The 23,993-nt window shown below is 44.1% G+C and overlaps 1 protein-coding gene across 1 annotated transcript in view; it reads right to left on the minus strand.

Annotated features, from left to right (window-relative positions):
- LAMA3 (laminin subunit alpha 3) overlaps positions 1-23,993 on the minus strand; it is a 274,852-nt gene that overhangs the window by 195,505 nt on the left and 55,354 nt on the right. Inside the window, exons 3-6 of the mRNA XM_047087081.1 lie at positions 5,839-5,956; positions 4,790-4,908; positions 3,112-3,282; positions 493-584 (exon numbers count right to left, since the gene is read on the minus strand). Coding sequence (XP_046943037.1) covers positions 493-584; positions 3,112-3,282; positions 4,790-4,908; positions 5,839-5,956 — 500 coding nt within the window. The remainder of the gene's footprint in view (positions 1-492; positions 585-3,111; positions 3,283-4,789; positions 4,909-5,838; positions 5,957-23,993) is intronic.

The raw sequence follows: 23,993 nt of genomic DNA on the forward strand, positions 1-23,993 counted from the left end.
TGTTTAATAGGTATAGAGCTTCGGTTTTGCAAGATAAAGTGAGTTCTGGAGATTGTCTGCACAGTTAAGACAGTAAATGTTATATTCTGTGTGTTCTACCACAATGAAAAGAAAAGAAAAAAAACAAGGATTTAAAAACGTACATCCCCTGATCTCATTAGACCAGGGATGACAAACAAGTTTAATTTCTCTTGCTAACTCTAATCAATTATTCACGGATGCCTGGGGCACCACCTGGGTATGGGGGCCCGCATCCCAGATCATCCAAAGAGCACTGTGATCGATTAGCCATGTCTGCCACGGGCTGGTTGGGGCACGTGGAAGCAAGTACAGGGCCAGAGGAGGGGAGAAATACACACACCATTTATTTGTTGACAGTGAAACATTCCTATGGAGGGCAAGGACTCAGAAATATTTAATGAGACGCAAACATCTACTGAAACAATGAGACATTCACAACAAGGCTAAAAAAAATGTGTACAATGTACTTACAGTTTTTCAGGATTGTTTGCATTGCACTCTTCTGCATGGCCATTGCAAACACACCGCCCACCAATGCTGATGTCCTTTATGCTGTAATAATACTATATAACAGAAGACAGCAGCGACCGTTTTACTAAGCAGCAACAAACTTTCCTCATCTGTAACTCACCCCTGTATTGACCTTCCTCCCTTTCATCCTGTATTCTTGAGCCTACCTTAACTCGAAAGGGAGCAGCATTTGGATGTAACTTTTCTTACAAAGTAAACACACTCCTCAATCAAATGTCCTAGCATATTGCTGAATTTGTGCACTTTTAAAAGTCCAAGGCTTTAAATGCATGGAGAGAAACTGCCTTGGAAAGTAAGCACGCCCTATTATAGCTTTCTGGAAAAGGATTAAGTGATTCCCAGGTCACTTTTTTATGTCAGTCTGGGTTTCATAAATCCAACACATCTATTTACCAAAAATAAATTTATAATATCAAAAATGTTGCACCTACTACATGCCGGCTTGGGGAAAGGAAAGAATATTGACAGCAATGGAGTAGATACAGTGTCGAGGCTGGCCGGGCCACCAGCAGCTGTGAATGCCTGGCTAGCTCAGGGTTAGTAAGAATGAAGGCAGCGTTCAAGCTCCAAAGGGCCAGACAGAGCAAGCTTCAGACTCCCCTGGGGATCAGCCCCTAGACCAGGCCACAGATCTGGGAGACCACGTCAGCGGCCAGGCACGCCTCCGGTATGCTGGAGACCTCCCTGCTAGCAACGACAGGTGGCACAATCTACCAGCTCCTCTCCTTCTCAGACTCAGCAGAAGCCGCACAGGCCCCAGCGAGGAATCTGTGGGGTGTAGAGTAATCTTTCTCATGAGGCCGTGCTGCCAGTGAGAAGACCTCGCTGTCAGCGAGGAAGTCTCTGAATTCACAAGGACGAGAGGACTTTTGTATCTTTGTGTTGCTGCTGTGGCCATCAGTCACCTGACAGCGCTCTATTCACTCCATGGAAGGGTTCTGTTCTGATTTCCACACTAACACCTGTTGAAGTATCTTACTAAGCCTTACTAAGTCTGAAGATATTAACAATCCCTGTTGTTAATATGGATAAATTCAGTATTAAAGGGCTTTCTAGGACAGGTTAACACTAAGAGCTCTCATGCTGATCGTCATAGAAGTTTCTCTCTACCCATGTGTTAAGGGCAGCAAGCAGCAAGGGAGAGAAGCCCTCAGTCAGACTTCACCGCAGCAGCACACATGAGAGAGTGTGATGTTCTGGTCTATTCTGTTCCTCCACTTCAAGAGGCAAACTAGATTGGCATGAGGGGTGTCCAGATTATATGTGAGATGAGCCCCATAAAAACTTCCTTCACAGAGACGACTATGTTCACCTAAGTAAAAAATATACGTACCTATGAGTAACGGATCTTGCAACCTCCAAAAAGACAATTAAAGGGAAAAGATGGTGAGGTGCATTTGTATCAAGGTTCCAAAATATCTGGGGACTGGAAACCCAGCCTGGCTACAGTCTACCCAAAATCCCAGCTCTCCCCTTCATCCTGGGATCCAGTGTAGCCCCCACCTACAGCGGCTCAGAGAGAGCTAAGGGGGCACAAATGCAGCAGGCAAGCCACCTACACCCAAGATGACCTCTCTTTCTAGAAAATGATCAAAACTGTAGCAAAACCTACTTATCTCTCTGCCTTCCTCTTCCAGCTCTCTGATATTACCTACACAAGAAGCCAAACTCTATAAGATACACTGTACATCTTCCATTCACCCTTCCAGGTCCACTCTCCAGGACCACCTTTTTCTTTCTGCCTTCTGCTCTGGGGCTGAACTTTATGGGCTACAACAAGGATCTCTTGCCCACTGGCTTCCTGTTGGGTTTGGCCAGTGGGAGGCACCAGCAGGAGATCAGAGGGTGGGAGAAGAGTGAGTTCAAGATATTTATTCTGCTGGCTCCCTCTCTGCCCAGGACGCAGGGGTACCATCCTGACACTGAGAGTAACAGATGTCTACCCAATGCAGTAGACATCACTAGTGCTCACAATACTCGTCTCCTCCACTGTGGCTGGATTACATTACCCAGCCTCCCGCACATGGCGGGGGGGAGGGGGGGGCTACACCGCCAATTCCTGCCAATGGAGGTCACCAGTGTGGTCAGGAGCAGATGGGTCTTCTCTATGCGCTCTCTTTCCTCATCTGCTGACCAGGTGTAGGGGATCTAGAGGTGGACTCTGAGGTCCTACAGGATGCCTGTACCTCTAGATAAAAAGAGTGTGCTTCCCTGAATGACTGCGTGGAGTCGATTCCACATGCTGCCCACACTGGACTGTGACATGAACAAAAAATTAACCTTTATTTTGTTATGCCCCTGAGACTTGGGGATTATTTGTCAGAATAGCAGGCTAACACCTGAGGGGCTGTCATCTTTGACTTCGTCCTCTTCGAATAGAATGATTTTTCTTCAACAACTAAACTTCAAAGTTACATCTAGTATTTCATACAAGAACAACTCCTATGCCGACACCATTACTGGCTGTAAAGATTACTTGAAAGGCAGTTAATTTGATAAGCAAAAAAAAAAAAAAAGGTAACAGAAACTGTTCTGTAGGCACTTAGAAACACTACTCACCCGCCGAGTGACGGTTGGATCTCTCTGTGCTTTGGAAATGAGGTGTCCAAGAAGGGTGTTGGTTCGGAGAAAGCACAGGCGGATGTTTGTAGCCTTTGTGAACTCCCTCAGGGTGTGAGAGAAAGTAAAATTTTTTGCACCTGGTCGACCATTTATCAAGGACACCACAATCTAAAATAGTCACACACAGAAGGGAAAAAAGTCCTTTCATGAAAATACAGCCACAAGTAACTAAAAATAACATTTGTTTTTTTTTTTTTTAGTTTGGTTTCTTTGAGCCATTAGAGTTTGTAGGTGGTCTTGGGTCTTGTTTACGTCTAAAAATATCATTGCTAGTTTTGTCTTTCCTTCCCATTTCCAGTTCCAAATTCTGGCTATCTCTCCTTAAAACCTGGGCTCTCAAAAATTGTTACCATTTCATTTTCAAACCCTTTGTTCTATCAGTGTAGTTAGGGGGTTGTAATACTATGAAATGTTGAAAATATAAATATAATCTATAAATCTATAAATCTTAAAATCTATAAATATAAGAAAACAACTTTTGGTTGCATTGAAGAAACAAAGCTCAAGTTACCTAAAAACCTAAATGAGGTTGAAGAAAGGAAGTCTCTGGATATAGAGTTGACTGTGGAAAGGACAAAAAGATCTATACAAAACCCAGGTTTGGTTTTAAAGCCTGAAGTGATGAAGTCCAAGTGCCAACAATAAGAGACAGGAACCACTCATCAGCCATTGGAAGATACTGGATAGAGTTGCTCAAGAAAGATCTCTCCACCTAAAACAGGGAGACTGGCATCCTTAAAGAAGCTCATTTGAGGGGCACCTGGGTGGTTCAGTTAGCTAAGCATCCTACTCTTGATTTTAGCTCAGGTCATGATCTCCTGGTTTGTGAGATCTAGCCCCGCATCAGGCTTCACAACAACGGATGACCATGCAGAGCCTGCTTGGGATTCTCTCTCCCTCTCTCTCTGCCCTTCCCCCACTCACAAGCATGTGCTTGCATCCACGCACATGCGCCCTCTCTCCCTCTCTCTCAAAATAAATAAACTTAAAAAAAAAAAAGTTCATTTGAAAACTCATTTCATGCTCATGATGGCCTCACTTTCCAGGGAATTCTTCTCCAATTTTCCCCATTCTATTTTCCCATCTCCCATAACAATGGCCTAGCTGGCTTCACTAGGACCAAATGCAACTCCAAAGGGACAGCAATTCTTTTCTCCCTTATGGATGATTCTCACCCTGCCCAGAAGGACCAGGGATTCATGGTATCACCTACCCTTCATCTCCTCACTCTTACAGGGGATATTTATTTGTGAAGCAGTGGGAGGGGTCTTCACCTCAATCACCAGCAACCCACTTTTTCAACATTCCACCAGAAAAGACAGTTCAAGACCTGTGAGCCTTGAATCCAGAGTCCTGACTTCCAAAGAATTTGAGACCTCAAATAGAACTTCCAATGTCAATTATACCTCAATTTAAAAAAAAAAAAAAAGGAATTTCCAACCCAACTCATTCTGGGAGTCTGCAGTGTGAATTCTTTACTAGTTAGTTCCAAGTTCTGGTTTCCATCATGACCTATGTTAGATGTTGAAAGTGCAAGTTTCACAGTTATGGAAACTTTTATATCCTCATGTTCATTTCTGAGTCTTATCTCTCCCATCCTCCCGTATCGACTTACCTCACCATTTTCCAAAGGTACAATCCGGGAATATTCAGTAGTACAAAGTACATCATCATCTTGGCTGATAGCCATATTTGCATTCTGCCCAAATTGTTCCAAACAATCTACTTTAGAGTCTAGGAATAAAAGATTTTAACACTATAAAATAAAATATTATGATCTTATTGTAAATCTCTTAAGAAATCTTATGCATCCAGGGCGTCTAGGTGGCTGGGTTGGTGGAGCCTCTGACTCTTGATTTGGGCTCAGGTCATGGTTCGTGGGATCAAGCCCCATGTCGGGCTCTGTACTGACAGCATGGAGCCTGCTTGAGATTCTCTCTCTCTTCCTCTCTCTCGCTCTCAAAATAAATAAACATTTTTAAAAATAATAAAAAAAGTAAAGAAATCTTACGTTTTCTTAAGAAAATCCGTCAGAAGGAAAGAACAGAGAAACATTTAAGGTTTTTAGACAAAAGCTTAAACTAAAGTTTTTAATTCATGAAAGAAAATACCAAGCCATGTCAGGCCACTTACTTCCAACAGAAATGTGTGGAGATGTGGTTCTAACTCCTCGCTCCTCATTAGGCAAGTTTACCCTCTAAGGAGCATTCATGGAAAGCCCAGTGACTTTGTAAGCAAAATTTCTATCCGCCTCAATTCATCATAGGGTTCAGAGACACTGACACTCTTCATTAGTTGAAGATAACAGGGTCAAGGTAAATAATGTGAGATGCAGCATCCATGAAGATGAAACTTAGTCCCTAATTCTACATAAAAGGAAAAGGACTGGAGCTATGGCCCAGTTACAGGTACACTGCTTCTTCCTAAACAGTGGTAAAAGGTTTATCATAAGAGGCATTTCAACCTCAGTTCTGCATGTGTATCCTTGGAATTAATGCATGCATGCTTGAGTAACAAGAATGTTCTGAGAGTAAACCAGAAAGTTAAAATTGACCCGTCCCTAAGTAGCCAAACTGAGAGACTAATTTTCTAGTTAAATCCAGTGTTGATCTGTTGCAAATAATTAAAGTCCCTCATAACATAGTCATAAGCAAGGTTACTTACGAGCAAAATATTGCCAAGGTGAGTAGGTGCTTCCAAAGTCTACAGATCTTTCCAAGACCCAAAGATCAGGGCGAGGAGAATTTGCAAATTTGATTATAATATAGGCCACATGGAAAAGCTGATAAAGCAAAGGAGATACAGTTATTATACAACCTTGACCATCTCTATGTGATGCTGATCCAAGGAAACACATCGAGCCACCCCTCTCCCAAGATCCAGATCCTATTTATAACTGCCTATAGGGCAACTCTGTCTCAGTGCAGACTCTCAAGCTTATGGTGTTCAAAACCAAATCATCATTTTTCTTTCTCCACCAGATCTATACATGAATCTTTGTCACACCTTATTCATTTCATCCTTGATTTTTAACAAGTCTACACAGTATCTTAAAGCCTGTATCTTCGAAAAATCTTATATCAAGAAACAACCATCTTGTGCTAAGCTCTCCCAGGACCAAGAACCAACAGTACAGCCCAGAGTGTCTCCCAGGAGTGCCATGGCCCCTGGTTCCAGGTCTTGGAGAGCTCACAGCTGCAGAACTGAGAGCAAAGCAACTCTTTGGTAGAGTAATAGTACCTCCTTCCCCTGCATCATCTCCACTGTCTCCTTTTTTCTGGATTGTTCTCCCTCTTTTTGATTTTCTCATTCATCCTCATTACTCTTTTGCCCATGGCCAGAACCATGCATAAGTATGGAAGAGACACGGGGAGACTTTGGTCCTTTCTTTGCCCTCCCCCTGATGAATCGCAACATGCCTCCCACGATGGACCTCAGGCATCCTTGCAAATCTATTCTTACCCTTCCCTGAAAACTTATATGGCTTGGATTTTGAACCCTGAAAGTCTATGTATTTCCCAAAGAGCCTGATATGACAATAAACACAGGTGTTAAATATGTTAACATGTCAATGAACGAGGATTCTCTCTACCCCCCCATGCTCTCCACCCCCCTCACTCCCTGACCCCAAGTAACAGAGCCAACAGTGACTCTCAGAAGAGGATTCCCCCACCTTATTAACTAGCCAATAGAGAAATTTGAACAATGAGTGTGTCTAGTTAGAGAAAGAGGCAGTACTCAGACTTTGTGAGATCCTTTCATTTCTTAGGGACAAAATAAGGGGGTTTCCTCTTTATATTTTTTTACATACAATGATATGGTAAGAGTCACATATTTAAAAAAATTAAAAAGTCTAGGGGTGCCTGGGTGGTTCAGTTGGTTGAGCAGCTGACTCCAGCTCAGGTCATGATCTCAGGGCTCGAAGGCTCATGAGTTCGAGCCCCACATTGGGCTCTGTGCTGACAGCTCAGAGCCTGAAGCCTGCTTCAGATTCTGTGTCTCCCTCTCTCTGCCCCTCCCCCACTAGTACTCTGCCTCCCTCTCTCTCTCTCTCTCTCTTTCTCTCTCTCAAAAATAAATCTTAAAAAAAAAAAAAAGTCTTAGAACTAGCAACTAGTTGTAAATGCTCCAAACCTGGTACTAGAAGCCAAAATCTTTGGGACAATGGTTTTCAAATTTTAGTCTCAGGACCCATGCACACTTCTTACAGTTATTGAGAACCTCTAAAAGCTTTTGTTTATATGGGTTATATCTCTTGGTAATGTACCCATATTAAATATAAAAGCAGAGAAAATTGAAAAATCTATTGCCAATTCACTTAAAATAATAATAAACCCACTACATGTTAACATAAACACCATATTTTTATAAAAAAAAATTACTACCTTTTCCAAAACTTAAAAACTGTACAGAGAGTAGTGGCTTCACTGTACATTTTTAAAGCCTCTTTAAATGTGTGCATTAATAGAAGACATTTGGATTCTCACACTGCTTCTGTATTGTTTTGATTGATTTAAAGAAAATCTGGCTTCACATAGATCTGTTATGGGAAAGGGGAGGATCTCAAAGCTTGTGGACCTCCTGAAAGGTCTTGGGGACCTCAAAGTGTTCTAAGCCATACTGTGAGAACCACTGCTCTTGGTCACAGAGGTTACCCTTTGCCCTAAGAAGCCCCTTGGCTTATTCTCTGCAGAAGGAAGAATTGTCACACCAATGACAGAAAACCCTAAATTCAGCCAGTTCTGTCCCAAACACTTGTTCTTTGATCTTGAGAAAAAGCCGCTTCACTGGCTCAGATTAATGCTCCCAGATTATTTACTGATCCTTGGAAATAAATGATCCAACCTCATGGAGAAAAACTGATTACGAATTGTAAGGTATTCTGAAAACCATAATAGATTCTAAAGATAGAAATAATTTCCAAAAGACACATACCATTATTACATAGTGAAGAAATTCAGAGGAAATCCCAGAACTCCAAGTTTGGAAAATCACTACAAATGTATTTCCCTGAAAACTATTTGCATATCTCTTAGACCACATCAAAGTAAGACCGCCTTTAGACACGAGTAAGATAGGATATAAAGGAAACATTTTTGGATACAGGAATCATTCAAAGCATTCTTAACCTCTTCCCTCAAAATTCCACAATCATAGCACACACACACACACACCGCAAAGAACAACATATTTACTTAATAGTTTATGATCTAACAGTTACTATGTTCCAGGTACTACGTGAGACACCTCACAAACATTCTCTCTTAAGAAGTTAAGTAACATGTCCAAGTATTCTAGGCCTAAAATCCTGAGCCTATGTGTACTCTACTCACTGATCATTAGCTAAGCCATTGAACCTAAGAGGTACTTAATAGTTGACCTGTTTCATCCTAGAGGGAGTAAATTATCAGAAAACTTCCAAATACCATTATTGCCAATCACCCTAAGATTCCATTATAGGGAGCCTGGAGATGGGGAGCTATGTTATAATACATCTCAAGGATTATTTGAGTGCATTGGTTTTTCCAAAGCTGCACTTTCTGCTACTGAAAACTCCAAATAAATAAAACAGTCTCAGTGGCTCAGAAGGGATATTCTTCTTGTTTCACTTCATCCTGTTCCAAGGTAATGTCTCCTTTCTTTCTGGATTGTTCTCCCTCTTTCTGATTTGGATTTCATTGGATTTGACCTGGATTGTGCTCCCTCTGAAGCAAGCACAGCAGTTAAAAATTCCAAATCGAGGAGCCAGTGCAGACATGCCTCAGTGTGCTTCCCCCCACCACCTGCCAACCTTTGGAAGCCTGCCACCCACTCTAATTTAATAAGCCTACTGATCCTACCAACTCGTCTTCCAGTGCCCATGGGATGGGACATCCCTTCCATTTTCATCTTAGGAACTGGTTTCTGAGGTTCCTCAACGCATGTCTAAGTGCCCCAACTGTTGCTAGGGTGCCCTTTGTTTCTTCTGACCCCATCTGCATGACCAGACCCTATGGTTTCTCTATCACCACCACCGCTGTGTAACCTGCAGTCAATTCTCGCTGAGAACTCCAGCTCTGCAGCAAATGTCCTCTGAGATTCAAAATGTCACTGCAAGGCAAAGTGAGTGGTCCCCAAAGTGGGTTTGCAGCTCGGTTCATTCAAATCAAGCCAACAGGTATGAATTTTTTTTTTTTTTTTACTTGATGATTTAAAATCACATGCCTTTTAAATGGCTCCTTCCAGGGGTGCCTGGGTGGCTCAGTTGGTTAAGCGTCCAACTTCAGCTCAGGTCATCATCTCACAGCTTGTGAGTTCGAGCTCCACATCAGGCTCTGTGCGGACAGCTCAGAGCCTGGAGCCTGCCTCAGATGCTGTGTCGCCCTCTCTCTCTGTTCCTACCCTGCTCACACTGTCTCTCTCTCTCTCTCTCTCTCAAAAATAAACATTAAAAATAAATAAATAAATAAATAAATAAATAAATAAATAAATAAAGGGCTCCTTCTGTTAAACTCCCATTATTAGTTACTTATGCTTGCTCCTTGATCACTCACAATTCTTCAAAGCATTCATGAGTGACTTATGAGATTCACAGACGTAAACAAGGGCCCTTCATGAGGCTAGAAAGTGCCAGACTATGAATGCTCTAGAAGCAGAAAAACAGGGGCAGAGCTGTGCAATTCAGAGAAATAATATTTGGGAGTCAAAGATAAGGAGGAAGAAATGACCAGGAAGAACTGAGCTGTAGTCTTTTCTCCATGTGATTTTGGAATGAGCTGCAGAGGGCTTGAACTTCATGATCAATCAGTTGGAGATACAAAGTAGTCTTTTAAATAATGTTTCAAGAAGCAGGTAATAGGGGCGCCTGGGTGGCTCAGTCGGTTGAGCGTCTGACTTCAGCTCAGGTCATGATCTCGCAGTTCGTGAGTTTGAGCCCCGCGTTGGGCTCTGTGCTGACAGCTGAGAGCCTGGAGCCTGTTTCAGATTCTGTGTCTCCCTCTCTCTGCCACTTCCCCGCTCATGCTCTGTCTCTCTCTCTGTCTCTCAAAAATGAATAAACGTTAAAAAAAATTTTTTAAAAGAAGCAGGTAACATAATAGGTAGAGTGTGAGGCACTTTGACTTCAAACGCCTTTAAAGTGAGCAGGTGAGACAAGATGGCATCATCTGACCTTTGCTTCTCTGCCAATGCTCACCATTCTGAAGCCTCTGAGATTCCAGCTCACTACAGCCCATGATTTCAGGGCCTTCCCAGATGGCCACGTAGTACATGTTCAATAAATACTGTGGATAGATGCATGGACGGATGGATATTAAAGTTGTGTAGCTGCCTCCAAGTTCAGGAGGCAGAGGTGAATCCCCAAGTGTTCTAGCTAGTGCCCAAGCCCAGTGGACTGCTAAGGGTACAGGAGAACCAACCCCCTGCACTGAATCCTTTGCCTTGCCACCTGCTGGGCACGTGACTCTAAGCACCTCCCTGAACCACTCTGAGATTTTATGTCCTCGCCCATAAAATAGTAACATAAAATGATCATAAAAAATATTTGTTAAGTAAATAAGAAGCAATAACATCCATGTCATACAAAGTTTATGTTCTCATCTAAAAGAGCACCTATCATGCTCTGTGGCATATATTCACTTTCATCTGTTGTTCCCACATTTGTGCCTTAATCACTCCTGTATCCTCAGAATAGGTGCTTAATAAATGTTGTTGAATTGAAATGAAATTAATAAATGGGACACGTGAAATTGCAAAATGCTATGCAAATGTATCTAAAGTCATATCTGGAATTAGCTTCTCACTCAACTAGATAGCACACCCTCCACCAAAAGTCTTAATTTTGTGATGTGAAATTAGTCTGCTCGAACAGCTTTAGAATTTGATAAGCATATTGCTCCACAAAGTGGAGCAAAATTTCTAATTCACTTTTCCAACGTTTTATTTTGCCTGATTTTCAACCCTCCAGGAAAGCTCAAAGAATGGTACAATGGACATCAATATGTTTTTCATCGGATGCACAAAACGTTAACATTTTGCCATACTTGTGCTCTCTCTCACGTATGCTCTTTCTGCATGTGCACACGCACACACACACACACATGCACACACATACACACACTCTGTGTTTGAATCTTTGCAAGTAAGTTTCAGACATCATTATGCTTCACCTCTAACTATTTCAGCAGGTATATCCCAAGAACATGGACTTTTCTACACACTCTCAACATTTTGATGTCTAAGAAATTTTTACCATTTGTACAAAAACATTATCTAACACACTATCCATATTCAAATTTCCCTGATTCTCCTAACAATAACCATTGGGATTCCAATCCAGGATTACATGCACCATGTATCTATTAAGTCTTTTGTGTCCTATAACCTAGAGCAGTCCCCCCCATGGTTTTTGTCTTTCCTGACATTGGCATTAAGAAGAGTCCACGTCCTTTCTGTCACAGAAGGGTCCACAATCTGAATTTGCCTGGTTATTTTCTCATGATCTGATTAAGCATTTTGGCAAGACTACTTCTTGCATTACCTTTCTTCTCATGGCATCACGCCAGGGGGCACAAGATGCCAGGTGGTCCTATTATCAGTGATGCTATGTTTGATCCTCTGTCTAATGAGGTGTCCACCAGATTTCCCCCATCATTATCTTTTTACCTTTGTCATTAATCAGTAACCTGTGAAGAGGCACCTTCAAACATTTAGTTTCTATTAGCTAAATTATAAACATTCCCACTCTCCATGTAAAAATACGAATACAAGTTAGGAAAAGTAAGGCCCAAAATATGGAACGAAACCATTAAACTTCTTCTATGTCTGGTGCCCATTTAGAAAACTTATCTATGGAGCTAATTCTATAGACAAAAATGTTAATTGCGAAGGAAAAATGCAGATCGAGTGAAATTAAACTCTATTTTGGTAACCTTGTTTGAGAACGTCTTACAAAATGAAATATAATCCTCATAAAACAATCAAGGCCAATGATGAAAACACAACTCAGCTGGCCTGAAAAAAGGATCCTTTTAATCATGGTCCAAAGAACACATCTGCCAATGGCAAAACAAAGTCACCCCTTTCTTGTAAGTTTATCATCACCTGGGGCTGAAAAACCCAGTCTCTGGCACCATCAAAAAGACTGTGCTCAGGAGAAAAGTCACTTTGTCCCTCCGTGCCTCTTACTGTCTCCCAGAAGCACCTGCTCACCTGTGAGGAGAGAACGTGGATCATTTCAGAAACTTACAGGAAGGGACTCAAGAGGTCCCTAGGTCAACTTCTCACCCAGGTTAAGAACCTTCACCCAAGAATCTCTTTTTGAGAGGAAACCCACAGCATCGCTGACAAGTTCCAGCCATTATCTTTCCATGGTGTTTTGTCAAAAACTTTCTCTCCTAAGTCCACTTCCCCTGCCTTGGAGTAACACAGATCTCCAGTCTTTATCCCACATGACAGCCTGCCCAGGGTTTAAATACCAACAACCATGTTTCCCTGGGTTCTTTTTAAGGAATTAAAATTCCAGTCAGCAGGAGGCAAAGACAGGGGTAGAAAGTGGAAAGGAGAGAAGAATCAAGTCTCTCATTTCCTCATTAAAAATAACCACAGTAGCCTGAGAAATAGCAACCCTAAAGCAAAATTGAGTCTAAAGATTTGGAACACTCCAATAACTTGGAAAATGACAAGCCTACTATTTTTTTAATGGAAGATTTCAAGAAAAAAAATTGAAAGATAGAGAAAAGGTCAAACACTTGCATCTATATCTTATTTCTGATGAGTTCTTAACTCTGGAGAAAAAAATGATTAATGCCATAGAGCGGGATTTTCAGTCCTTGTGGACTTTAAGCATTATTCCCCAAGTAGACTCAAAGTGCAGAATTTGAGACTAGCATATGTTGCTCAGGAACATTTTATCTACAAGTAACAATTTACAAAATGGTGGTGGTTTTAAATAAGCTGAAGCCCCCTGGAATCTAAGAACTCTGGGTCCAATTTCCTAGTAACACCTTATATTTTATCCTGCTCTGGTTACTCTAACTGTCCGAAATTTTTTTTTTTTTTTTTTTTTTTTTTGTCTAGGGCCTGATTCTCCCTGTAAAACTCAGGGAGTTTTCTGTAAGAAAATTGTCCGTGGCATTTGGTTCACTCACTGAACTGAAAAGCAGCCTAAGAATTTGTCTGACAAACTATACAGAACAAGGGAAATTACACAGTCAGGATCTTTCAAGGCAAAGAGGTTTCACTAATGCAATGTTAATTACCAAAGACTAAGTCATCAAACTCTTCCTTGAATCTGGTTAAAATTTTTTAGACTCAGTGATTCCTAAAAATAGGTTGATCTCTATAAATGGCTTATATCAGGCTTCAACAAAATATTTCTCAGTCATGGTGATTTCTCTTCAATCAGATTCCAAACTATGTGACTGTCATTTTTCATAAAGAAGATCACACCCTCCTTGGGGCACCTGGGTGGCTCAGTCGGTTGAGCTTCCAACTCTTGATTTCAGCTCAGGTTATGATCTCCGAGTCATAGGATCAAGCTCCGCGTCAGGCTGTGAGGTAAGTGTGGAGCCTACTTGGGATCCTCTCTCTATCTCTCTCTCTCTGCCCCTCCCCTGCTCATTTTCTTCTCTCTTTCTCAAATAAAAAAAAATTTTTTTAATTAAAAAAAAAAAAAGATCACACCCTCCAGAATGTCCCAGTCTCTTCCTCTTGACAAATATCTTTCTACCTAGAGAGTTGTAACATTTTGGGCCTGCACTCATAATGGTCCTTTCCTACTCTTATGGGCTATCTTATTCCCTTTTCCTCTGTTACTTCTTTCTTAAGCTCACCAACCATGGCTAGATCATAGTTTTACCTAAGGCTAAAATTATCCTTTTGGCTGTGTATCCAACGATCTTCCTGATGACAGGGCACCTCAGAAACCTTTTCGACAACAGTTGTAAGTGTCTGTAGAGCGTAATGGTGGTCACCTAGATTTTATTACATGAACTTAAGAATAACAGAATGAACTTTAAGCTGACATGTCATTTCAGACCAGCTGGGCTACAGATTAAATATTCTTAGAACTCATCCTTTGGCCAAAAGTGGTCTTTACCTCCTGAACACTAAATCCCCTGGTGTGGTTCTCCAAGGGGATGGTACCACCAGCTGAGGTGTGTGGAGAATGTAAAGAGACATTTTCCTCGTTGTCACAACAACAAGCCCAAATAAAGGAAGAGGCCATGCATGTGCAGCGGCATCATCTCCACCCTGAGAAAGATCACAGCCAGTCCCGGGTGAGGACGCTGCTTCCCGGGTGTCTGGGACCTGCCGTCCAGAGTACCAGTGGAGAGGCAGCCACGTCACAGGCATTTGTCTTATGTTTATTGAGACTTTTGAGGACCTGAATGCCCTTCCCACCTTATGAATCTGGGGCTGGGAACGGAATGCACCTTCCAACCTTAGAAGCTGAAAATGCCAGCTTCCTGACTCCTGTGGCAGGTAAGGCAATACAAGTACATGACCCGGGCTCAGCTAATCAGAAGTCTCCTTCCAAGATTTTACTCCTAGAGCAAGTGATACAAAGAGGTAGGGGCACAGACAATGGAGAATTCTTTCTGGAAGCAACAAAGATGGCAGTACCATCTGGCTTCTAGGGATAGTTGCAGACCCCAGCACAGGTGTACTGAGTCCAGAGTCCAGACTCAGGGCTGACTGTTCATCAGTACCTGCTGCCGCAAGTGGCATTCGGCCACAGCTGTGTCCTTTGCAGACCCGCCTATGGGTCAGACCGTGCGAAACCTCTGCTTCTGCCCATTCTCTGAGCCTGATTCTCCGTGCTCTCGAAAACCCCTCCCGCTACTTCACCTGTGCTCCTTCCACTCTCAGAGGTGACCTCTTCTCTTTCACAGGGAAAATGAGAACTACCAGAAAGGGACTGCCTTCCCTTCCCTTTGCAAATCTATGAGCCATTTGCAACTACACATCTTCTTTTTCCCTCTGGACCAATGGAGGGAGGAGCCTCTTCTTGTCTAAAGCCAATCCCTTCCTCAGGACTCTGGGTCCCCTCCTGCCTTCTGCTGTAGCCTTCCCATCAGCCTTTAAAGTCTCCTCCATCTCAAAGTCAGGAAAAGCTTCTCCTTCCATCCAAACCCCCTCCTCCCCTCACAGAGTACTTCTTGTAAGAGTATGCACTGTCTTGTCTGTTGCTCACCTCTCACTCACTCCCAGCTCACCCAGGGTTAGATCTCAGTCTTTCCTCACTCATACAACACTATCCCCACATCATACCATGACTCTCGGTATTTATTTCTCTAGCCCAGACATTCATGGAAACTTCAGACCCACATTACAACTATCTGCTCCATCACCACCTGAAAGACCTCACCTCCTTCTCAACTCAGCAGGACCCAGTGAAGCCTGATCCCAGCCCCCCCAGAGCCTGCTAATTCCTCTTTAATCCATGGGTCTCAGCGAAGCCTTCTCTCTAGTGAGTCCTCTGTATTTTATGCTTTCTGGAGCATCCTGTTTTTCCTTTAAAACACTCCTTACAGGATAACTAAATAAATATTCATAGCTAGAGTGCTCATGACCTAGTGAATACAGGATGGGTGTCTGATTATCCTGCCCACTCAGGAACTGCAACAGGAATCCTCTGGCTACACGTAGCTTAGGTCAGGGCAGCGCCCGCACTTTGCCTGGATGAGGGTGGGGCTGGTAGGCGGCCCAAACCCTAAGGATTGCACTTACTTGGCATAAAACGGGACAGCTCAAAGTCACCTTCGCTGTATGGAAATGGTGCCTCTTGGCTGAGCTCTCAGATCTGGACACGAGATGGCCTCTTGTGTCCCAAAGGATCCCACTCAAATGCCCTGGCTCCTGCGGACCAGAGCAAGCACTTTCATAGCCAGACAAATGTATGGCACATTGTGAAGCTGCAGGGTAGGCAGAGGCCTAGGTGTGAAGGGTCAGAGTGCAATGGGGTGAAGGGAGGTGGTGGGCAGCAGATGGAGTGTGGACAGGCTCCACGCCTGACGGCTATCAGGAAAAGTGGGTTCTGTGCCCATCTCAGCATCTGCCAGAGTCAGTAACCTTGGGTCAGTTTTCTGAAATCCAACTCCAGGCGAGACACAGTTAGGAATTTAAGCAGGGATTCAAGCCTACCCCAGACAGGATGTGGGGTGGAACCTGAGGGAAGAGGGCAGGGTGACCAGACACAGCCACGGCAGATGTAGGTTAAACCGAGAAACCGGAGCCAGTGGCCCCGAGCTAATGGGCTCCAGGTGAATGTGAGAGCAATGATACTCCACCCAGCACGCTGGCAGAGAAGGGGACTGCGGTGGGGGAGTGGTCGGTGGGGACACCTTCCATGCCCACAGGACCCATCCCACTCAATGCCAACCACCACCTCACGGGAATGAGGTCTGAGTCTGAAGATGGTAGGTGGGGTGAGTGACTAGGCATTCTAGAAAGGTGGGTCTGAGGGTGGAGGGTGGGTAGAGCCCCAAGTTCCATCATCAAACCTCCACATGATGACCCACTCCCTCTCTCACTTCCCATGGGTCCACCCCTACCCACTCCCTTCCCCTTCCTGCTCTTCCTTCCAGAAGCCTCTCCCTAACCCAAGGCACCTTTTGTCCCTGTACCCCAAAAGCTACACAGAAAGGGAGGATTATACCATAACGTTAATGCCATCCCATCTTGCAAACATGGCACGTGACAGCCATTTTAGCTACACAAGGGTTATTGGTTTTTAAGACATCGCTCAGGAAGTCCTTTTTATAACATGTTTTTTTTTCTGGGGGAAAAATGCAACACGAGTTCTAAATACCTGATGTAGCTTTTAGCACACACCTCATTTATACTTTTATATGATTTCCCCTAAGGCAACATTCCATTAATTAAATGAATGTGAAAGACCATCTCACTAATGACTGTACAAACACCAACCCTGCCGTAGTGGTCAGACGCAAAGAAATGGACACACATACAGTCTCAATGCACTTTCAAAAAATATAAAGTACGTGAATATGGAAGACATCAAACCAGATGTCACAGCACATTTATACAAAGTATACGTGTGTATATATGTATACATACATGCGTGTGTGAATATATATACGCATGTATGAATACATACACGTATTCGTGCCCATGTACACACAGTCACACTCATTAGAATGGTGACAGTCAATTGACTGGTTACACTGCAGCTGACAATCAACAGAGAATCTCAGGGATTAAATCTGCATCTCACTCACGCCAGACGTCTCTTGAGGGTGGACTCGGCTCTACACCCTCCTCACATGGGGACAACCAATAGAGCCCCTACTATCTGGAACACCACTGAGGCAGGGAGGGAACAGGGTGCATCACACACCAAGTCGGGTCCCAGGACCATGCTTCCCTTCAAAGACATGGCCAAGCGCAGCTCTACTGGACATCCTGGCAAGCTAGAAATGCAGAGGTGCTGATGCTTACAGGACCCTGGGTCCTACCAATTTGGCCCCACAGCCCCTGCTAGGTTGGAAGTCAATGGTAGAAGCTGAGACTTCAGAGGAATTGAGTTCTCTCTCCTTTTGCCCACACCACCCACGGTGGACACAAAAGGCAACTCTACCAGAGAGAAGAAGTGTTCAACTCTGGACATTCAGCCACGCTGGGGGACGGTAGGATACTGCAGCGCTCTCAAAATTAGGTGTGCATTAGAAGCAGCTGGGGAGCATCTGAAAACGCAGATTCCCAGGATACTATTCTAGAAACTCTAATTCAGTAGGTCTGCAGTGAGGCCTAGAAACAGAGTTTAAAGCAAAAGGAAAACACACGAGCCCCTGTACAAAGGCAAGAAAAAAGGTGCCTTTAACACTACTAAAGTACACTTTTTCCTTCCTTCCATAGTTTCTTTCTTGGCCAATCATGATTTTTTATTTGCTACTTAATGCTGGACTCCCTTGGGCAAGAAGGTCGTCCCTAGGTGACAGCAGACCCTCACAGGCGCCAGGGGACTTTGCCCTGCCACTGGCTGTGTACACACCAGGATCCTCCTCCCTAAAACTGCTGGGTTGACACAACGCACCACACTGTGCTCTGGGCAAGGACAAGAGGCCAATCTCCCCTTCCTATGGACACACTACCCCAACCCACACAGACGGGCGACTCCTGAGCGACTAGAATTTCCCCACAGAAATGTGCCTGATACCTGGATGCAGGATGGGCAAGAGACTCATTCTTGTCAAGCTGCCCATGGCTCCAGTGCCTTGAGACAGGGGTGGCCCTGCCATGCCCCTCCTTGGCGTGGTGTGCATGTAGCCAAACCTCCATGCACCTGCTCTCAGACCCCAGCCAGGACGGCAGGGAGGAGACGGGGAGGAGGAAGAGAAGGTAGGAGATATGGAAGCACCAGGCCTTAGGGGAGCAGATGGCCAAGAACCTGTCCAGACTGGAAGATGATCCATAAGCCAGCATATCCTCCATTGTCCTATTGGACTTCACTTACAAAACACAAACTCAAACATAAAATTATTAAGAATCTCAGGATGACATTAACTCCCAAGCAGGGGTCCCCCTTCTGAGCACAGGGACTCAAGACTAACTTGGAGAAACACTGACCTAAAGACAGGCTCATCCAGAAGAGGGTAATCAAGAAAAGTCCCAACACCAAGAGTAGGACAAAAGGATAGAGACTCTGACAGCCATCCACTACTCCAGGCAGAGAGCCCCTCCATGTTCTAGAATTTGACGTCAGGGTCCCAACCACAGACTACAGGCTCTCAGAGAACTGCTAAAAGAAAACAAGACTCTAAGGCCCAGACAGATGATCACGATGGACTCGTCGGCGTGACCAACCATTCTGGTTTGCCTGGCACTGTCTTAGTTTCACTGGTGAAAACCCTACATCCCAGAAAACATCTCGATCCCCAGAAAACCAAGACAGTTGGTTGCACTATGAGCAGGGCCAATATTGGCCCGACAACCTATTTATCTTTGAATGACTAATGGAAAGGCTGCTTCCTTGTGAAATCTTCCCTAAATATACCAAACAAAGATGCTTTCGCCCTCTGAGACAGGGAAACAAGGACTCCATAAAAATCTACTTTTTGCTCCTGTTCCTGCTTTGATTCTTGCTAGGAAGTGCACCCCGACCCCCCTTTCTACACGCCTCACAATGCAAATAGCGTATGACTTCCTTGTAAGGGACAGGAGTTAATGATTTCTCTAGAATAGATAACATCTAAGGAAGGATTAGGTGAGAATGACCAGCCAAAGCTCTCATAGGCCATTCCAGACCACCAGCCTAAACATCTCAATGCCAAGCCCCCCTGACTCCCAGGACTAACACCTGGGCCTTTGTCTTTGTTCTAACAGGTTCCTGAATGCCTGAAAGGACACATACACCAGGCCACAATCCTCAATAAAAACCCCCAGAGCCTGAACAAAGACAAGACTCAGGCTCCTTTCCTGAGTCTCCCTGAAGCCCCATCTGTATCTGCTCTATATCTTCAATAAACTCTGCTCTCACTTCCTGCTGGCTCAAATTTGATTTCTATCCTATGCAAAGCCAAGGACCCTCTTGCCTGGTCCCGCAGGGCGCCCTCTGGGTCCCCAGACCTGGCCTGCTAGCATCATCTCCATGGTAGTTATACTTATCAGGACGCACACTAATTCTTTTTCATGAATTTGACTCCCCAAGAAGAATGTGAAGTCCCAGAAGACATAGGAGGGATCCTATGGTATTGTAATGTATAAGAAATACATATTTGGTCCTGTCCCGTTTCTGACACACACTTCCGAAAACCCTCGGAATTTCCTAAATGATAAGAGAGCTAAATGTGCCTTTTGTTATATTAATGAGGTTTCTCAGAAAGCCTCTAGGTCACCCAGGGGTGGGGACTAGCTGCCAGAGTAACTTACCCCATGATTATAGGGTTGGACCTTCCAGTCCCACCCCCACCCCCGACCTTTCTAGAGGGAAAAGGGGCTGGAGGTTCAATCTGTCACCAGTGGCCAGTGATTTAATCAGTCATGCCTGTGTAATAGATCTTCCATAAAAACCCAAAAGGAGAGAGTTCAGAGAGCTTCAGGGTGGGTGAGCACATGAGGCTTTGGGGAGAGTGGCGCACCGAGAGAGAGAATGGAAGCCCCATGTCCTTTCCTACACACTTGTCCAAGGCATCTCCTTCCATCCACCTGTTCCTGAGTTCTATCCTTTTCTAATAAACTGGTAATCTAGCAAATTAAACGTTTCTCTGAGTTCGGTGAGCCAATCTGGCAAATTAATCAAATCAGAAGAGGGAGTTGCTGGAACTTCCAATCTGTAACTGGTAGGTCAGAAGCACAGGTGATGGGGCACCTGGATGGCTCAGTCCGTTGAGCGTCCAGTTTTGGCTCAGGTCATGATCTTACCGTTTGTGAGTTCGAGCCCCACATCGGGCTTGCGGGAGGCTGCTTGGGATCCTCAGTCCCCTTCTCTTTCTGCCCCTCCCCCATACACGCATGTGCACTCTCTCAAAACTCAATAAACATTAAAAAAAAAAAAAGAAAAGAAAATGATTTTAAAAAAGAAGCACAGATGACAACCTAGACTTGCCACTGGGGTCTGAAGTGGGGGTGGGGCACAGTCTTGTAGGACTGAATCTTTAACCTGTGGGATCTGATGCTATCCATTTCCAGGAAGACTGTGTCAAAATTGAGTTGAATTGTAGGACACCCAGCTAGTGTCCAAGAACCGCTTGGATGTCTTGGATGTGTGGGGGGAAACCACACACATTGGAACCAGAGTCGAAATTCGAAATCCCATCACAAATGCCTGGGAAAGAGAAGGGGGATGGAGAGGACCCAGCGGCTAAGGTATGACGCAGTGGCCCGATGGCAGTGGGGCAGTGGGGCACCAAGCCAGCTCAAGGCCAGCCAAGTGCCGCTCACTGAGCTGGAAACCCCAGGGTTTCCAGAGCCTTTGCTCTGCAACTTGGGCTGCAGCTTAGTCCCAGAACCTGAAAGTCTGTCTCTGCTGGGCTTAGTTCCCTGAGCGTCAGGAAATGCAGGGTCAAGAAATAGGAAAAACGGACAAGTGGCTGCAGCAGCAAGTGAAAAAAAAAAAATCAAAAGGTGCCACCTTCAAGGACTGGTCGAATAGAATTACTAAAATAATAAGAAAAAGGAGAAGGAAGAGGCAAGACTAGCATTTACTGAGGATTTAGATGTGCCAGGGACTAAGGCTTTTATGTTTCGGTAGTCTTTACAATAAGCCTAGTCCGTTAGAACTAATATTATCTCTGCTTCATAGATGCAGAAACTGAAGTCTGGAGAAGATGCAGAACATGTTTATACTCACACTGTGAGTAAGGAACCAAGTGCCGACTGAGTCCACATCTGTCTGGGCTTCCATGCAATTAGCCATCTTGCTGTTGGGGACAGCTAAGGGCCCGACAGGGCTAATGCTGGGGAGCTTGCTCCTTTCTTCAAGGGGGTCTCTCCTCCCTGGGTGCTTCGGCCCATGCCAGAAGTTGCTGCACAGCCTGATTTTCTAACACCTGTGTGTAGCATGCTCAAGAAAGCCAGAAACAGGAGGAATATAAAGAGTTCCTTGGCTGCAAGGACGCTCTGCCCCAAGCCCTGGGTCACTGTGTCCCTAGCATAGTGTCTGTTATCATTCACAAGCCCCTTTAGGAGATTTTGCCTGCTCCCCCCGGACCTCATCTTGCACCAGGGGTCTGGCTTCTTCTCCACCACCCGCCCTGCTTCCAGGTCAGCCTTCGCTTTGCTCTCCAGCTTCCAGGGAGACCTGATAATAAGCAGGGTGTCCTCCAGTCCCTTGCTGCTCAGAGTGTGGCCCACCGGCCAGCAACAGTGACATCACTGGAAAGCAGCTCAGAAATGCAGAGTCTAAGGTCATGCCTGCAGACCTCTGAGTCAGAAATGTTATTTGAATCGATGACTCAGATGTGCATTCAAGTTTGAGAAGCACTGGCCCAGCCCATAATATATATCCTTTTTTCCACCAGGGGCACATTGCCAGCACTCCTCTTTCTCCCACGGAAACCTGATCTCGAGTGAATCTGAAGTCAGTGTGTTTGTTTTTTTTTCTCCCAACATTAGCCTTTTAACAGCTTTATCCTCAGCTAAAGGAATTCCATGCTTGGTGAACAGCCAAACCATCTCTAGAGAGAGCTGATGGTGTTTTTCTTGCAATGGACTATATGTCTTCTCCAAGCCATGATTACAGACCAGTTTGGGAGGTGCAATCAATCTCTTTGTGCAAGCCTACCTTCCATAGGAATACATGTTGAGTAAGAAGTTGCAGCATAGAACATAGGTTATTAAGCCCCAACTGTTCTCCAAAATAAGCAACAACTCTTAACAAGAAGAGAAATAATGGCTAAGAAGAGATACAACGTGGGTGGCAAGGGGTCGTTGGAAAGAATGCCTCAGGGAGACGTTATGAGTCATGGTATGACTACTTAGGATGAATCCCATATATTTAGAAACAAACCTGCTCTCAGCTATCAACACATACATCATTTTCCTACTGTCACTGGAAACATTTAGGAGCAAAAGAAAAAAAATATCTGGGGATGAAACAGTACAATAGCTAATGAGGCCTTATAATTAAAGGATATAGTTACCCTAGAGGAAAAAAAAAAAACACCATTATCAAATCAGCACTATAAGAAAACAGCCGAGTAAGAGCAAGCCCTTTGTCCTTTATTATAAAAGGAAAATTATAACCTGGCCTGCTCTTCACACAGCCTTTGATGCTTGGCCATTCTGCCTGATGGTGCACATCTCTGTGACAATTCACTTAGAAAGAAGCAAAATTCAAAACAGAGCCACACCAGCTTACAAAGCTTGAATGGTTTCTACAGAATGGCAGTGCACTTCTGTCACAGACTATGAGTCTGGAGTTCTCTCTTGTCCAGCAAGAGAGAAGATGCAGAATTGAATACGAGAGAGGCTAATGTCCGGGAAGAGACGAGAGTACTGAACAGGGGTTTCGTCTCCGTATGTATTGAGCTCACAAGATATTACTTACATGGTGAATGTGAAGAAAAGATTTTACACAATTGGACATGGAGAAAACAATCAGACACTAATCATTGTCAGATTAACAATAAGATAAACAATCAGACACTAAACAGTGTCAGAAGCAAAGGGTCTGAGGGGAAAGTGGAGTTTGTGATCAAGGTACAACAGTATATTGGCATCAGATGGAAAGTAATTTCCTGCAGGTGATACAACAAGTTATTCGTGATCCCATTAGAGTATCTCGCAAGCTAACCTCAGGTACGTTTGCCCCGTGGTGGTGGCTTTCCACCCTAAGCTTTTTTCTTTTTTTTTTTTTAATTTAATGTTTATTCATTTTTGATAGAGAAAGACAGAATGTGAGCCGGGGAGGGGCAGAGAGAGAGGGAGACACAGTATCCGAAGCAGGCTCCAGGCTGTGAGCTGTCAGTACAGAGCCAAACATGGAGCTCGAACTCATGAACTGCAAGATCATGACCTGAGCCAAAGTCAGGCGCTTAACCAACTGAGCCACCCAGGCACCCCACCCTAAGCTTTTTTCTAACCCATTTACGTAAGCAGAACCTATTTCCCCACACACTTCCAAAATGACTCAACAATATCACTTAGCACTACAAAATAAGAAAATTTCTATGTGAATATACAAATGTTTCAGGCTTTGCATAATCATTAAGTAAGGTAAAATACATCTTGACAGTTAACTCTAAGTGGCAACCAAATGTACTAGCAATGAAAACAGTGATTTTCTTTTACTGTTTCATCAATATATTGCTTGTAGCCATCTACATCCCTTTGTTTAAACAAAAACAAACAGTGGGGTGGGATATAAAGCTCTAAAT

Source organism: Lynx rufus, unplaced genomic scaffold (assembly GCF_022079265.1).
Source record: "Lynx rufus isolate CCGP_SWC_20201006 ecotype Redwood Valley unplaced genomic scaffold, mLynRuf1.p SCAF_22, whole genome shotgun sequence".
NCBI lineage: Eukaryota > Metazoa > Chordata > Mammalia > Carnivora > Felidae > Lynx > Lynx rufus.